This window comes from Alligator sinensis, unplaced genomic scaffold (assembly GCF_000455745.1).
Source record: "Alligator sinensis unplaced genomic scaffold, ASM45574v1 scaffold159_1, whole genome shotgun sequence".
In the NCBI taxonomy this organism is placed as follows: Eukaryota; Metazoa; Chordata; order Crocodylia; family Alligatoridae; genus Alligator; species Alligator sinensis.
Genome location: NW_005842222.1, coordinates 1,829,032 through 1,845,124, shown reverse-complemented (window position 1 = coordinate 1,845,124; position 16,093 = coordinate 1,829,032). Strand labels below are relative to the sequence as shown.

The following is a 16,093-nucleotide window of genomic DNA, read 5'->3' as shown; positions in this document are numbered from 1 at the left end:
GTGAAGAATGTGGTGTTTCTTCCTGCCCAAGGGTTTCCTCCTCCCTTTCCATCTCCTGCAGGGTCGCCAGGGCCTCGTACCTGTTCTCCAGTCGAACTGTAGAAGCTGGTACCGATTCCTGCCGGACAGGTGTGGGGGCCCCCAATCTCCGGGTCCGGGGCTGCACCAGCCTCTTTCCAGTAGGAGGGCTACATGGTGGGCTGCAGCCACCCCAAAATTCCCTGTAGCCACCCCATAGCCCCCCATCCCAGTGCTGCTGCTGCCCACCTGCCCCAAGCATAGCCCTGGCCCAGTCTCCTTGCCAGGAAGCAGCCAGCACAGCCCCAGGCCCCAAGTGTGCAGTGGGCAGCCTGCCCTCAACCCATGCACAAATCTAGAGGGAACATGCTCCCCCATGGCTCCCCGGGGGTATGCGCAGTGGTGGGAGCCACCCCCCTCCTCACCCCCTGGATGAGCTGCCTAACACTGCCCCATGCCCCACTCTGCCCTGGCTGGGTTGCCCCAGCCCTGCTCCCCCCTTCACCATGGAGGCCTTGTTCTACCCCACCACACACACCCCTTCCCCTCCCACAGACTTGCTAGATGCTGATCTCCAAGCTGCCGGGCTGTCCTCCTGGTGACACACATGCTGCGTCTATGCACATGCATGCAGCATTTATTGGTGATATTATCGGCCACATTGGCCAAAAGAAGCCGATTCTTTTTTAGTCAATTTTCCTTTTATCATTGCTGATACCAGATGGACCGATATATCAGTGCACCTCTAGATTGTACTGAGAAGACAGTATAAATAAAGGGAGTGAAGGGTAGCAGAAACAAATTTCTTATATTTGCTTAACTTTCCAGGCTGTAGAATTGATATTTTAGAAAAGTTTTAGCTTTGAATCCTGGATGATGAAAAGCTGACACCTACTACTAAAATTCTTAACATTTATTTTAGTTTTCAGACAGTTTTCTTAATATGTTGGATCCTAATCCAACTCCTTAGTTCTGTAAAGATACAAGCAAGTCTTTTAATGATATTTAGTCTAGATTATCTCAGTGTTTTATAACAAAGTCTGAACTGGGAGAATTCTGTACTATTCTTGTTGCATCCTGATTCTATATCAGAAGACACTTCAGCAGATTGGTTGTGTGATGACCCTTTCTTTTGCAATGTTTTTACTTCTCTCGCCATTCCCGAATACAACTTGCTTCTATTTCCAATCAAGATACAGCATAAATGCCGTATCAGATTTCTGCAGTCCCTAGAAATTTGTTTCTTTGGATGATGAATAACTCACAAATATGTAAATTATTTTACTGCTATCATCAAGTAACTCAGACATTCTCAAACCGTGGGCTGCCTTCTAGTGCAATCACAAATAATTCTTGGGTTGTCATAACCACTTTCCATTTTTGCCCTCCTTTAACTTTTCACTTTATGTAAAATAGTTTTTAGCTCTTATCATGGTAGAGATAAGTATAAAAAGTTAAGTGGTATAAACAGATACACTTACACCTCCCTAATTCTCTAGACAGCTTTAAACAATAGCTATGAGAAGTGTGCCCTGTTCATCTCAGTGAAGGTGCTAGGGACTCTGTCACTTTATGGCTAGGGAATGTCAGCGTCATGGAAAAATGCTACTGCACTTTAATTTTTCACCCCAGGGGCTGATATTTATAACATGGCATATACTAAAGACCCTATTTCACATGGGTTACCGGGCTATTCCTTCTTACATCAAGAATCAGGGTAACCCTGCAGGTGTGGAATCTGATTAGCATGGAGACAGATGACAATTGGAAACTGAATAAATCTGTAGTATATCCTCAAAGTGGTCTCTGCATAAAAATATCTCAGTAAAGGACATATGAAGTGGATTGTTTCATTACTCCCCTGAATAAAAAGTTACTAAAAGCTTCTGTTCAGAGTCTAGAAAAAGGATTGCAAAAGATACCTTCTCCAGCCACAGCAGACCTGCTTATATATGTATTTTTATTAGTATTTATTATAACAAATGTCCTAGTAAAGATGTAATTATCTTAATAATCTCACATTGGTCCAAATTATGCAATGTTCTTATGTCTTTTGGAGCTTATCAAAGCCAGTCTATTGACCTACCTGCACCTACAGGTAGGTCAAAATTTGTAAACTTTTTTTCTTTTTATGGTTCTTGTGGGCTTTAATACATCTTAGTCACCACTCAGAAGTTATTCAAATTATTGGTACTGATTGAGGTACTGATAAACTAAAAAAGCTGTTTGAGCTGCTTACTGCCTTGTCATTTCAGGCATCTTGCATGGAGGGAAAGGTTTTTTTTCCCCCTAGCTGCAGCGATTCCAGTTGAAAGAGTGCAATTTGCCATCTTGTGATTTGAGTTACTTTTACATCTGAATGTGTCAGATTAAGTTAGTGATATGGACTCTGTCAAAGTCCTTTCTAAGGTGGAGTTTGAAGCTTCCTTGTAATGAGCCTATGACCCTTACCAGCATTTTTCCTGTGTCCCCATTCTCATGCCACATAAGGCTTTTTCCCCTATAACTAGTGTCTAGAACAAATTTAGTACAGGTTTCCCTTGCCAGCCATGGGTGTTAGGTTCCTGAAAGTTCCTGTGGTTGGCAAAACTATGATTGGTGAGACAAAAGGCTTATGGGGAAATTGGGGTTAGGGACTTGAATATGAATAATAAAGGAACATACAGTGTATAAAAAATCATTTTTATTTACCTTTAATAGGTTAAAAAAAAAACGTTCACTGTTGAGTAGTGGGTCTTTTAAAAAAACTTTAGCACTTACTTGTGTACCGCTTGCAACACTAGCCCTAATAGTAGCCTCCAAGTCCCATTGGAACCCCAGGCCCTCGGCTCTGGGTGTCCCTCGCGGTGGGCCCCTGGCCCTTTTGACCCTTCTGGTCCTGGCCCCAGCATTGATCAGTCAAGGGTACCTCAAGTCAGACTTCTGAGCAATTAGCCCACACTCTCTTACATGGGTCTACCTTCTCAGGCCCTACTGCATGGTTACCTACCCAGTTGTGGCAGCTGGGGTTATTAAGGCACCCCAGTCCACCTTTCACTGGGGTGATAACTGGCCTGGCATTTCCTGGGGGCTCCCACGCCACTAGGAGCCCCACCAGGCCACCCATCCCCCACAGGGTGCGATTTCAGGTCATGCTCAGGACCAGGAGCCTCCTCCGTCCCCATAGAGCCCAGCCCATAAACCTCCAAGCTGTTCCTGAGCCTCAGCTCCACCGGCTGATGTCTCTCTCCCAGCAGCCAGCAGCAAACTGCTGCTTTACCCTATATCTATCCTGGGTTTCAAAATGTCTGCCCTACTCAAACACCTGGCTGCTGCCTGCTCCAGCGCTTAAAGTGGCAGGCACCAACGTGCCCTACCACAATCCTGTTTTTGAAAGTGACAGTATTATAAGTGTTAGAGTAGGGGTGTTCAACCTCTGGTCTGCTAGTGAAATGCAGCCTGCAGAGCTTTGGAATCCAGCCCTCAGGGCTCCCTAAGGGTCTGGAAATTTGTCAGCAGGGGAGTGATGTCAGTTAATCCTGTCACCTCTCCCCACTGTCAAAATCCCAAATACTGAGTGGTGGGTTGAAACTGGGGCATGGCTTTCCCCCCACATGGTTAGATCAGGGATGGGCTATACCCCCTTCCCTGTGTATGATTGGGTTGGGGTAGGGCCGTGCCCCCTCCCCCTGTACAACTTGCTTCAGTCTGGGCCCTGCCCCCTATGGGGTTGAGCCATGTCCCCTTTCCTCCCACTTAGCAAGGTTGGGGCCAGGCCACAGCCCACCCCCCGCCACAGGCTTGGGTAATGCCTCTCCCTAGCCCTCCCTTTCCCCCCACAGCTGTATTTTGTGTGGGCTGTCCCTTGTACTGCTCCAGATGACCAGATGGGGACCCACCACACCTGGGTACCAGGTTGGGTCCACCGGCTGCATCCGGTTCACGAAGGGACCTGAGCCCATCTGGCCCACTGGATAAAAAGGTTGAGCACCACTGTTTTAGAGGGAAAGCATATGAACAGGGTATATCCAGAGTCAGTTGTCCCCTCTTTACCCTCCTTGGCATCCACCATCATTAGTTTAATGGTGTCTGAGGATACATCCATGTTCCGTTTAATAGCTATAATGAGATTTTACATCCATGAATTTTCGTCCTTTGTCAGAAAGGGGGGCTAACTAGGGGCTAAGTTATTTGCCTCTACAACTTTGTGTTTCAATGAGTTCTGCAAGTTTAACTACACACTACACAAAATAAAATAAAATAAAATACTTTCTCGTGTTAGTTTTAAACCTGCTTCCTGCTAATTTAAGGGGTGCCCCATAGTTTTAGTGTTCTGGAACTTGGTGAATAACAGTTCCCCATTTCATTTTCTTCACATCGTCATCATTTCATAGACCACTATGATATTCCCCCTAGGTTTTCTCCTTTCCAAACTGAAGAATATAGCTTTTTTAGCCTCTCCTAGCATGGCAGCTGTTCCATACCCCAATCATCTTGGTTGTCCTTCTCTGTACCTCTTCCAATTCTACAACATTTTTGAGATGTAAAGACTAGAACTGCACACAGTTGTACGCAGCTTTTGGAGACTGACCCACTATTTCATTATATATGTGCGAGAAGGGCAGAAGGATGCATCAGAAGTATATGTGAACCTGCCATTGATAACCTTGGGTGTCTGAGGGTGCGTCTACACTTCACCGTATGGCAACATTACTACGGCACCATGTGCACGCGTCTGGTCTTGTATAGGCACTCTCTAGCAACCTTCGAGCACACACCTGGTTCCAGCCACAGGGTGTGTCCCCAGGACTTGTGCGATGGGTCGCGTTCACCCCCAAGGGAGGCTCCGACACTTGCCTGGTATGACTTGGTCTTCTTTTCTTCAGTGGTGGGGCTTCTCCTCACAGATTCTAGCAGACCGGGTGCTGCCCTTTGCAGGCGTTCTTGGGGCTCCACCTCCCCTACACCCCAGCCATACACCCACCCTCAGGACTGCCGAATAATGAGTTGCCAGCCTGTCCCTTTTGATGTTCTCGTCCTCTCCCTGCCTATCCCTCAATGAACTTTTTACCCCGGATGACAGCGGGGTGTGGGACCGTCCTTGTCTCTGCAACTGTTCTCCCTCTGAGGCATCTGCTGTGCTACCTCAGTTCTGTCTCTTGACTTAGAGTCACTTGGAGGTTCCTTCCCCATTTCAGGCTCTGTGCACCTTCCAAAATTAAAAGAAAAGAAAAGACCAGAATAATCGGGGTATGGGCTTCTGCCCACCCTACTCATGGGTCCAGCGTCTGTGGTCCTTGAGATCCCTCGATGCCGTCCTTCCTTGGCCCAGCTGCCTTGCCAAGTCGGGTGTGTAATTCTTTTAATGGGGTCGAGACCCCTCCTGCAGGTCTCTGTTCAGCTCCCTGCTGAGCTGCCAACCCTACTGAGTTGCAGCCCAGGGAGCAGCTTCACCCTCCGACTCCTGCCCCCTCTCCCATTTCCCCGCCGCCGGCTTTTAAATCTGCCAGGCAACAGTTTTTGCTGACGTCATCTGCCGACGCCATTCCCAGCCAGCAGTAAAAGCAGCTGATGAACCTCATCAGCAGCCCTTCTTGGCATGGCTCCACTTCTCCTGGGGGTGGTAAGTGCTTTTCAGGGCTTTTCATTTCTTTCTTTGGGCGGGTCAGCCCTGCCTCAGGTCCCGCTGTGGGAGGCTGCTCCGGTGCCTTTGTTTTTGTGCCCCCTAGGGCACCATGCTTTAGGATCTCCTTTTGAAAGTACTAAAGCACAGCACAGCATGGGTGTTTACTGTGGTGTGTGTGTCGCACACAGGTAAATTTTGCTGCTATATTGCTGTAGTGGCACACTATAAGTTGGGGGAGTGCGCCACTATGGTAATGAATCTGGTGATCATGGGTAGACCCATGCGATCACTACATTGCTGTAGTGCGCCATATGGCGACATAGGGCATTGCTACATCACTGTAGGGCGATGTGTAGTAGACATGTCCTGAGATGAATAATTGTTAACCATTGTGCCAGTCTGGAGAGTCTTGTCCTTTTGGGGTTATTTTCCCCTCTTGGGTACTATGTTGTTTTTTCTATGTTTTTGTACACCCTCTGGCAGAATCAGTTCCTTATCCATTCAAGGATGTCTTAGATGCTCCCACAGGACAGATATAGGCAAGTAGTTTTTATGCTAAAATGAGTTAAATGATCAAACTTCTGTTTTTAGTGCCACTTGAGAATTTTTGGACAAGTATCGGCCTGCCCACTTCCCTTTTTTTCTGGTGGGTATTTTCCAGTAGCTTAATGAAAGCATTATTTTTTGATTGGGGTTATTTGTACAGGGAGGTCTCCGACACCATATTGAAAGAATATTTTTGGTAATAACCCAACTTTTATTTTATTACAAATTACCTGCCGGTGCACTTTAGAAATTGGACATATCCATTATGTAAGCAGAGTAGATCCTTTTTTCCCACATTATTAGTATCTATCCCAACACATACTTTGTGGGTGTATAAAATTTAACTGTGCTGGTATGATGCACAGTAGGAAAAATATCTGTTGCTTTCTCTAATCATATTACAAATCAGTATTGCAATACTTCCTTATCTTTATTCCTGTAGAGTGACTTTCCCACGCAAATAATTTTCATGTTCTATACATCAGCAAAGGTGATTTATGCATTAATTGTATTTTTTGCTTTTATTTAATTCACACCCATTATTTCAGTGTGTTATTTCCACATATACAGCTAGAAAAGGCTTTTTCTTTTTTTTCTTTCTTTTACAAATGTTCAGTTATTGCCACAGGACAAGAGAAATCAATCTTTTTCTTGCACGTTTTAATGTTGAATGCTATATATGATGATCAAGTTAGTCATTATTCTTAAAGGAAACTTGAGGACAAGGCATTCTTCCGTAGTGCCATAAGAGAACAAATATATTCACATTATGACTGCAGGACGCAGAAGAGGTTAATTTTATATTTTTGGGTCATGTCTCCCTCTTTTTTCTATTAAAATATTCTGCTTATGCAGAAACCAAAATCATACTAGACCCAAATTCATTCACTGGCACTGGTGCGAGAATGTGTTAAGTGCTCTCTCCCTGCTAGTGAGGCCCTCACTGCCCCTGGGGCAATTCACAGTGAAATGCTGTTTTCTCTGATTCATTCTGTTGGGGTTTCTGCCAAGGTGGGAGGAGGTTTGTTTTAATTTACAGAAGAGACCTGATGGCAAAGGCTGTTGAAGGGATAATCTGATCTTGTTTAACCCTTGGCACCTGAAAACACTCCCCTTCCAGCCAGTGCATCTCATTCGGGCTATACAGCACAGAACCTGCATGTGTCTATGTATTCTGTTTGCTTTTAAGTTATGATGCTATATCTCTGTACAACATAATAAATAGAGTCACCAATACTATGTAAAATATGTAAAGCAAAGAAAACCATCTCTTATCCGGAGTTCATATAGGCCCCCATGAGAATAAGCTTATGACAGACTCTTCCTTTAGATGCCTGATAGAGATTCAAACAGGAGGGTCCACGGAAAACTGGGGAGGGAGGCAAAAAGCATTTCTTTTCAGGATATGATAGACCCTTAGAAACTGCATTAGCAATTTTTTAAAATTGTTTACAACCTATAGCATTATGTTATATACTTATACCATTTATAGTTAATAAAGTCAGAAATCTGATTTTTTTTCCTCCTATATTTTTTTTACCATAATCAATTAAAAGCATTCATAAAAAATGCATCTATCTATGGAAAATCGTTTAGTCATATCTTTTTTTGTAACCATGGAAATTATGAAACTAAATTAATCTCTAGGAAATTTGTTACTGACTGTCATTTTTAGGCAGTCATTGTCAATTTACCTGCTATACTATTAAAACTCTCAAGTTGTTATTGTTATAATATAGCACAATAGTAAAGCTAAGCTTATGGCAAAAAATAATATACAAAGTTGTGTTTTTCAATATAAAAAAATCCCTTTTGACAAGTTATTTAAAAAACTCTACATTATTTATCAGTTTTGATTTTGTGTACCGTAAATGTGTTTCTTTGCCAGGTCCTATTATGTTTTGTTCTTTTTTTATTTAGTGCCTGGGAAACGAATACATAAAAGTGGTTTATTACTTTTAAATGCATTTATTAGCTGTAGATGTTAGTTCTGTATGCAAGGTATCCTGCAAACATAAGATATTTGTAGCAGAACATTCTTGTTTCTTACTTTCCCTGGTTTACAATTAAAGTAAATTATTAAAATTACTCAAAGTATGTTAATATTCTCAGACATCGAATTAGGAAATCCTGTTATGCTGTAAAAAGCTGCAATAATATAAGTTGCTCTCTTACATAAATAAATAAATGACTGAGATTACTGGAGGCTTTAAGCTCCAGGAAAAAAAAATGGAAGAAGTCTTTTATCCTGGTTTTTAGAGGGCATCAGCAGCTTGCTTTTATGAAAAAGTAACAGCTAAATGCACTGCAAATAATTTGCAGTAATCCAGTTCAGTGATTCATGTGTCTGCTTTAATGGGTCATAATTCAGGGTAAAGTAACTGAGTGCAGTCAGAGTGCAGACACTGCTTATGCCAGGGACAGTATCTCTTCATAAAACACACCTCAGCAGAAGCAGTTTGCCAGCCCCCTAATACCCTCTGATGTTTTGATGTCCTGCATATTTTTCCGATTAAGTTTTGAGTGCCATGTTTTTAGTTGTATTTCCACATTCATTATCCTCACGTAGACCCTTCAGCGGGTTTGCCATATATGATTATTTTTTTAATGATGCCTTTCTTTCCACTTCAGCAGTTTAATAATCTAGCACATGGCTGCTTCTCAGTACTCAGCATTCACCTCCCCAATACAGAGGAGGACATGTGCTTTGGCTTCAAAATTCCATTTGCAGCTTTAGAAATGCATATTCCCTATGGAACAACATTTGTTTGACATAACCATTCATTTTTATTACCTCTTTAAATATGTTTATCCAGAGTTATCAATAATCATAAATAACTTGTATTCTCTTCTTGTCCTGTTTTTTTCCCGCAGACAAATTTGCTTACCCAGTATGTATTAAATCTCGGCAAGTATGATCAAAGCTATGACATCAGAGACCGTACGAGATTTATTAGGCAGCTTATTGTTCCAAACGAGAAGAGTGGAGCTTTAAGCAAATATGCCAAAAAAATATTTCTGGCACAGAAACCTGCCCCATTGCTTGAGTCTCCTTTTAAAGGTATGACTGCCAGTGTCATCTGCCGAATATTTATTACCTGAAGGAATGTAGTAACATATTCTGTTTCTAATATGCCTACAATGTCACTAGGCAAATATAGATGATTAACATGCAAGTGTATAAAGACAGTATGTACTTGACTTACTCATTTGCTTTTCAACAAGCAGGATTTGTATGTTGCACACATCGTATTTACCTGATATCCTGGACAAACTGATCAGTTTTATCATGTTGGTTTTGAATTTGGTTTAAATAATAGGTGCATGTCTCAAGAATATTCGTCTATTGAGAAAAATACCTTTATTCACACAGCAAGATTGTTCACCTTAATAGAGGGATCTTAATGTGACTGTTATTAATGCTTTATCAATCTGAAGTAATAAAAATCTGATATTCAAATTCAGTTTATTTTTGAGAAGTGGCAGTTCTCCTGGTTTGATTCTTGAGGTACTTTTAAAAATAAGGGCTAATGTACAGTGTACTTTGCTATTACTATTTTGTTTTCTCAATTAAAAATACAGCTTTATTTTGCTTTCTTAATTTTCACATAGTTATTTAATCCTGGTTTTGAAGGTGTAAAAGCAGCTCCATTTTGAAGAAAAACTATTAAAATTCTGGATGTGTTTGTGCCAAGACATGTATATGGATTGTTTAACTGTGCTGTCATTCTTAATATTCACAGTAAAGTAATTTTTAGAGAAGCTACATTTCAGAGCAACACCTCTAAACACACTGACTGATTAGCTTTTTTATTGACCATTATGGGGGAGATTATTGTAATCTATGGACTGAAATCAGTTTTTTGACCTATGAAGAGTTTCCTAGTTTATATTTATTCCATGACATTTGAGGTAATATAATGCCAATTACCTTTAGCCCTGATTAAGATTGCTCTTTGTGATGGTGCTCATGTTGTTTGTATATTTTCCCCCTCCCTTCTTTTAATAGATAGGGATCATTTCCAGCTTGGCACCTTATCTCATATTCTGAACACCAAAGCCACTGGGTACCTGGAGTTATCCAATTGGCCAGAGGTGGCGCCTGACCCATCAGTGCGAAATGTTGAAGTAATTGAGCCGGTACGTTGACATAATTAAAAGTAACTTTATTTGGGTTGTTACCAGATATTAAATCTAAAATGACTTTTTCTTCCAGAATGACTTTAATTTGCTATTTTGATGTATAATATATTTAGTTTACTTAGTCTGTGCTGGAAACAGGAAGCATCCATATTTTAAAGATTTTTTTCATGGAGAAAATCTTTAGATGTTTCACATTCTTTGTAATGCTCCAACATTCCTAATGCTCCAACATTAGGATACCTTATGTGCTTTCCTCTTAGATGAATATACCTTTTCCTGTGTTGTTATGACTTTCATACATGCCTTGTTAGTTGAGCAGCAGCATTTTGATTGTAGATGATGCAGGGGTTCCAGTAAAGCAAATGCCTGTCCATCTCATTTATCTTAAAAATGTATCTGAAAAAATAATACAAATTTGACTAAGTATAAGTCTAAACAGAAGAAAATAAAGTATTATAAACAAGAGCAAACAAAGTCCACATGTCCATTTTAGATGCCTTAAATAGTGTATGTGAATGCTATTAAAAATACCATTTGGTGTGGTGGTGAAATCATGACATTAAAGAGTGAGTCAGAGGTATGAGAGAGAGCTCCAAAAACAGAAAAAGTCCTGAAAGGAGCATGTCTCCTGATGTGGGCAATTCACAGACTAGTTTAGATATGATGTAATAGGGAGGTAGTAAGAGGTGATGTGTAGTGGTAAATGAGGGAATTTGATAGGTTGGTGCAAAAGCTAGGGCATAGTATGACTTTGTAAAGCAGTGGGATTTCCTGTTTTAGTAGCTAAATGTTCTATTTGCGTTTGTTTAGCAAAAATGGAAAACTAGTTCAGAAAGAGCAGTTCTAGCTTAGAGCTTAGCATAGAACAGGATATGAAAATATATTTAATTTAAGAAGATACTAGTAAAGGTGTTTTGTCTGGTAGCCCAAGGAAAGTAATCCTGTGAGATGCATCTATGTATTTCTGTATAAGGCTCAAGACAGACATGAGCAGTAGCCTAACTAAGTGGGCATGACTGGGGCATTAGGCCCAGGTGTGCGTGTGCGAGGCAGAGGGTACTAGGGGTGCAAAAAGAGCAACTGTTGCTGCCGGTGCTCTCCTGGCTGCTCTGCGGTTGGCAGCAGCCTGATGTAGCCATTGCCCTTACTTACAGCACTGCTGTTATCACCCAGAGCACAGTTATACCTGTGAATATGATGGCCATCTCCCAGTAACCTCAAGGAAAATTCCTTTCAAACTCTAGTTTTGCTGTCTTTAGTAGTCTGTGTGTATGTGATACCAGAGATGTAACAAAAATAGTTAGGATGTGGAACAGATTATTTATGCATTCCAAGCCATTCATATCCAAGGAATCTCAGAACATTCCTTGGAGTCTTAGAACAGCAGAGACTTCCTATGCCTGAAGAAGGGTGATTGTGCCCGAATGCTTGCAAAGATTTTTTTTCCAACTACTCAGTTGGTCTAATAAAGGGTATCACATCTACCCAAAGAATCTTGCCTGCTCGTATCCGAGAAAATAATTCATAGTTTGGGTTTTTTTGGTTTACATTGAGCATTAGTTGGGAGGTAGAGAATTTGAAACTTCTTGGAGGAGAAAATTTCTACAACATGTTGAAATAGAATTTTACAAGTCTCTGTGTCTGTAGATCCTTTGGTATATCATAGCTTCTCCAAATTCTGATGCGATTTCCAAATCACTGACATCACTGCCCGACAGACTTACAATATGCTTCTAGCTTAGCTAGTTCTGACTTTTTTTTCCTTGGCCTGTAAGAATTCCTCACAGGTCCTCTGATACTCCATCTTTCTCAATTCACTAATGTGGTTTACTGATCCTTGAGTGTAAGAATTTGTCATTTAGAGGAGGTATTACAGTGTGAAGCAAACCAGAGCTGTCCTAAGGGTACTTAAGCTTGCAAAGTGTAAGGAACCAGCCTTTGTTGTTTATTTGTGGGGGGTTTTGGGGGGAGAGGGGAGGAGAGTGGGGGGAGTATAGCAAGGAATTGACCTTTTTCACTCTCCCCTAAAACTTGATTTAGGTGTCAGAAAGGTGGTATATAAGCCCACCTGTGCACTTCATTTTCTCAGGTCTCTTGCTAAGCTGAAGTCAGCGACACTTCTACCTCATGTAGAAGTAAGGGGGTTTTTATGGCCTGGAAATGTAATTATGATCCTTTTTGCAGTACCTTGTGATCTCCTAATATGGTCACCTTACCCTGGTCAACATGCATAAGAACTTGTGGTAGTACTCATGGGTGAAAATAATAATAATAGTGCAATAATGGTTTTCATTATCATATTTATAATCCTGTCTTGGGAAACAGCCTTTGATCCCATTAGCTTTCTTTACCATGTTGTGCTCTGCTCCTATGTTACAAAGGTAAATGATTCTCTTAAGTTTATACAGAAACTTTTTTGAGTATCATGTTGAAATTCACTTGCAGACAAAAGAATGGACAGGACTTCTAGGCAAAGCAAAGAAAGAGAAGCCTACTAAAAAGTTTTATTCTGAGGATGAAGATGAGGATGAATCTGCTAGCAGCAGTGATACTGGTATGTATTTTGGTCGCTAACTTGCATGTCTCTTGTGTACTATACCATGCCTTCAAAACATGGTATTATTAGAATGGGAGAAGTGAAAAAAATGTTTCCCAGAATTCAGGCATAAATGAGGAAATGGGGCTTAACTTGAAAAGCTTAAGTTTCTTGATTACAGATACATTTTTTAACTATATGGATAATATCTTCAGACATGCCATTTCAGTGAGTAAAACATGATTTTTGCTTTGTTTTTTTTAGTTTAGTATAACTGGGAAAGCTGCTACTCTTATTAAACATGAAGTTGATTGAGAGTTACTGATAACTTGCAACTCCCCCATGTTGTAATATGTAGGAATAAAAATATTTACAAATATAATTTGTTAGTAGAGACCCTACACATTTTAATTGGTTTGTGCCAAATTGTTTATTTTGATAATGTGTTGACTTGTTGATAAGTGATTTGTGCTAAAGTACAAATTCACTTTAGTAGATTTTACCTTGGATCGTCTAGAGGCAAAATTTTGTTTGTTCCATTCTTCCTGTAGTGGACCGAGCTGTTTTACTATATTTTCCATTTGCATAGACTTTGTCTTAATGATAAAGGAAAATGATTTTTTGGTCATCTAAATGTTTGAGAAACAGATCCATGAGGTTGACATTTCCTATAGATTGGAATATAGCTCAAACAATTGGGGAATCAGGGTCTTGATGTTTGGCATTTGAGAGTTAGAAGAATTTGTGTTGCATATATGCAAAATTGAACAGTAAGAAAGATGTTTTCATATCCAAGTTGATAATTTCCCCCTGAAAATTGAGGTTATGATAGAGGAGAAGTGCTTAAAGGTTGTATTGCTGGAAGTAATGGACTGAAACTAGAAAAGGATACATTCGATTTAGACATTAAGAACATTTTCTAACCATAAGGTCAATTAGAGAATGAATAACTTGTTTAAGTTGGTGGTTAAATCTTTAACTCTATAGGTATTCAAGAATAAATTAGATAAAATACAAAGGCAATTAGTATAGAGGATAGTTCTGCAAAAGAGCAAAAGGATGGACTAGAGGACTTAGTCATCTCTAAGTCCTAATTTTTGCAGGTAATTTTGCAGGATATTGTTAAAAATCCAGCTATAATTAATATAATTAGTCCTAATTCAAACAGGTACAGCAAACAAAGAGATTTTAAAGATAACAAAACATCATTGGTATTAGGCTAAAAGAATATTTTTAAACAGTCTAATTTGACTTCAGTTAATTGGATCCAGGTATAAGTGTGAAGTGGATCTGTAAATAAAATGATTTTAAAAATAAAAATATAAATTTGGGCTGCTCTAGGAAGTAAATATATGGTGTTTGGGGGAAAAAAAGATAAAGTTATAGTGTTTACATTTCAGAGAGTAAATCTGGTAGTGAAAGTGAAAAAGAGAAGGAAGAAGGGAGCAGTATGGAAAGCAGTGGAAGTTCTTCCAGTGAAGAATCGAGTGATAGTGAAATGGACAGCAAAGAAGGTAGAACAAAGAAAAAATCTGAAACAAGTGAGGAAAGGTAAATGTGTTGGGTTGGGTTGGGTTTTTTGGGGTGGGAAGGGGGGCAAAGGAGGGGATACAGCATTTCAACCTTGGTTGAATACCTAATTAAGTTGTTCTTTTCCTATGATTTAGTTTCTAATATCTGCACCCACCTTTTGGAATGCAATTACCTGTTTAAATATATTTTAATGTATTTGGTTCTCTTCATTAGTTGGCCTGCTTTTATGCTTGGCTTTTGTATCTAACTTTAGCAAAATCTTGGGGTGGCTTCCTAAAATTGATGTAACCTTGGGAAGCAGAGTGAGTGATCAAGCAGTTGTATGAAACACTTAATTACCTTTTGCAGCAATTTTGCTGAGAGCTAAAATTAAGTCCTTCAACATTTTGCCGTTATGTAACTAAGACAATTGATTTTTCTAAATAATGTTATATTTAAAAGGTTATGATCCAAATATTAGAGGCAAAGGCTGTGAAGGGAGACAGTCATAAGCTATTTTAAGTGTTAGTGCTTTTTAAGATTGCCTATTATCAACAGCATTATCGTGTATTAAAATATCATTAAAATTTTGAGTAATTGGGGCTAATACCTTGGATTGCATGAATCTGTTTCTTTCACTGCTGTCAGCAAGTGGCCTCTGCAGACATGATCGCCCTTTACTCTGTAGCCTGCTGCCAGCTCAGTTGATGAGTTTGCAGCTCAGCTCAGTCGTGGCTGACAGCACTGATTGGGGTGCAGTACGCACTCTGCTCCTTTTATTACAGACAGTAATTAAAGCAGCTCGCCCTGCCACTTCCATAACAAACACAGCATAATGCCCTAATTATGACTTTATTAATTTAAGTCAGGATTTAATGATTTTAAAAGTGATTTATATTGTTTTTCCTGTTCAGAACAAATGAAATCTGTAGGTTAAATTAATACAGGCTTTTCATCATTGCAAAGTTAAAAAGCTAGTTACCAGTAAATTCTTTTCATTAGATTAACATCTGAAATTCTAAGCAGTAAGGTAAACAATGATTACCTATCAAAACTGAGTGAAGCATAACAAAATAATACTTTTATCTTGAAAAATCTCATCTTAAAGCTGAACGCAGTGTGTGTTCAAAACAACTTGCGTTTCTTATTACAACAAAGGAATATTCAAAATCACGGTGAATTCTTTGTTGATACAAATTTTGCTGGGTAGATTCCCTGGATTCAACTAAATAGGTGAATAGCAATGTGTTTTGCTGGCATCAGTTTGCAGTGGAATTAGGAAAAAACTTTAAACGTAATCAATTAGGGAATTCTGTTATCATCAGTGGTCTCCCGAGTAAGTGTGTGCCCCTTTTAATTGTGATTAGTTATTTCAAATTTTTTCTTTTTCTTTCCCTTTCATTTGGAGAACACAGATATGCTGTTGTGCAACTGTAGTGCCTCTTGTGAGGTTTTAAAGCTGCTGTCTTGAGAAGTAATACTGTTCGGGTCCGAAAACTATATTTTTAGATTTAAACTTTCTTACATGGCCTAAGCAGTATTACCATGGCTCCCTTTTAATAAGTAGACATCATATTTGCTTCAGAAAATTAAATTCTGGGGAATATTCGTTTTTTTTTTCTAAACACTTTCCCAGTTCATTTTTTCTTTTCTAGTTTTGTCCCTTTATAAAATGATATCTTGAAACTGTAGCATAGCATAATACATGCTTACAGTTACCTTCTCACCCTCCT

At 39.8% G+C, this 16,093-nt stretch overlaps 1 protein-coding gene across 1 annotated transcript in view; it reads left to right on the top strand.

The window, feature by feature from the left end:
• The window catches only part of LOC102374573 (AP-3 complex subunit beta-1), a 174,342-nt gene that overhangs the window by 54,382 nt on the left and 103,867 nt on the right, over positions 1 to 16,093 (top strand). The window contains exons 11-14 of the mRNA XM_014521527.2: positions 9,044 to 9,230; positions 10,179 to 10,309; positions 12,758 to 12,866; positions 14,249 to 14,399. Of these exons, the coding sequence (XP_014377013.2) occupies positions 9,044 to 9,230; positions 10,179 to 10,309; positions 12,758 to 12,866; positions 14,249 to 14,399 (578 nt within the window). The remainder of the gene's footprint in view (positions 1 to 9,043; positions 9,231 to 10,178; positions 10,310 to 12,757; positions 12,867 to 14,248; positions 14,400 to 16,093) is intronic.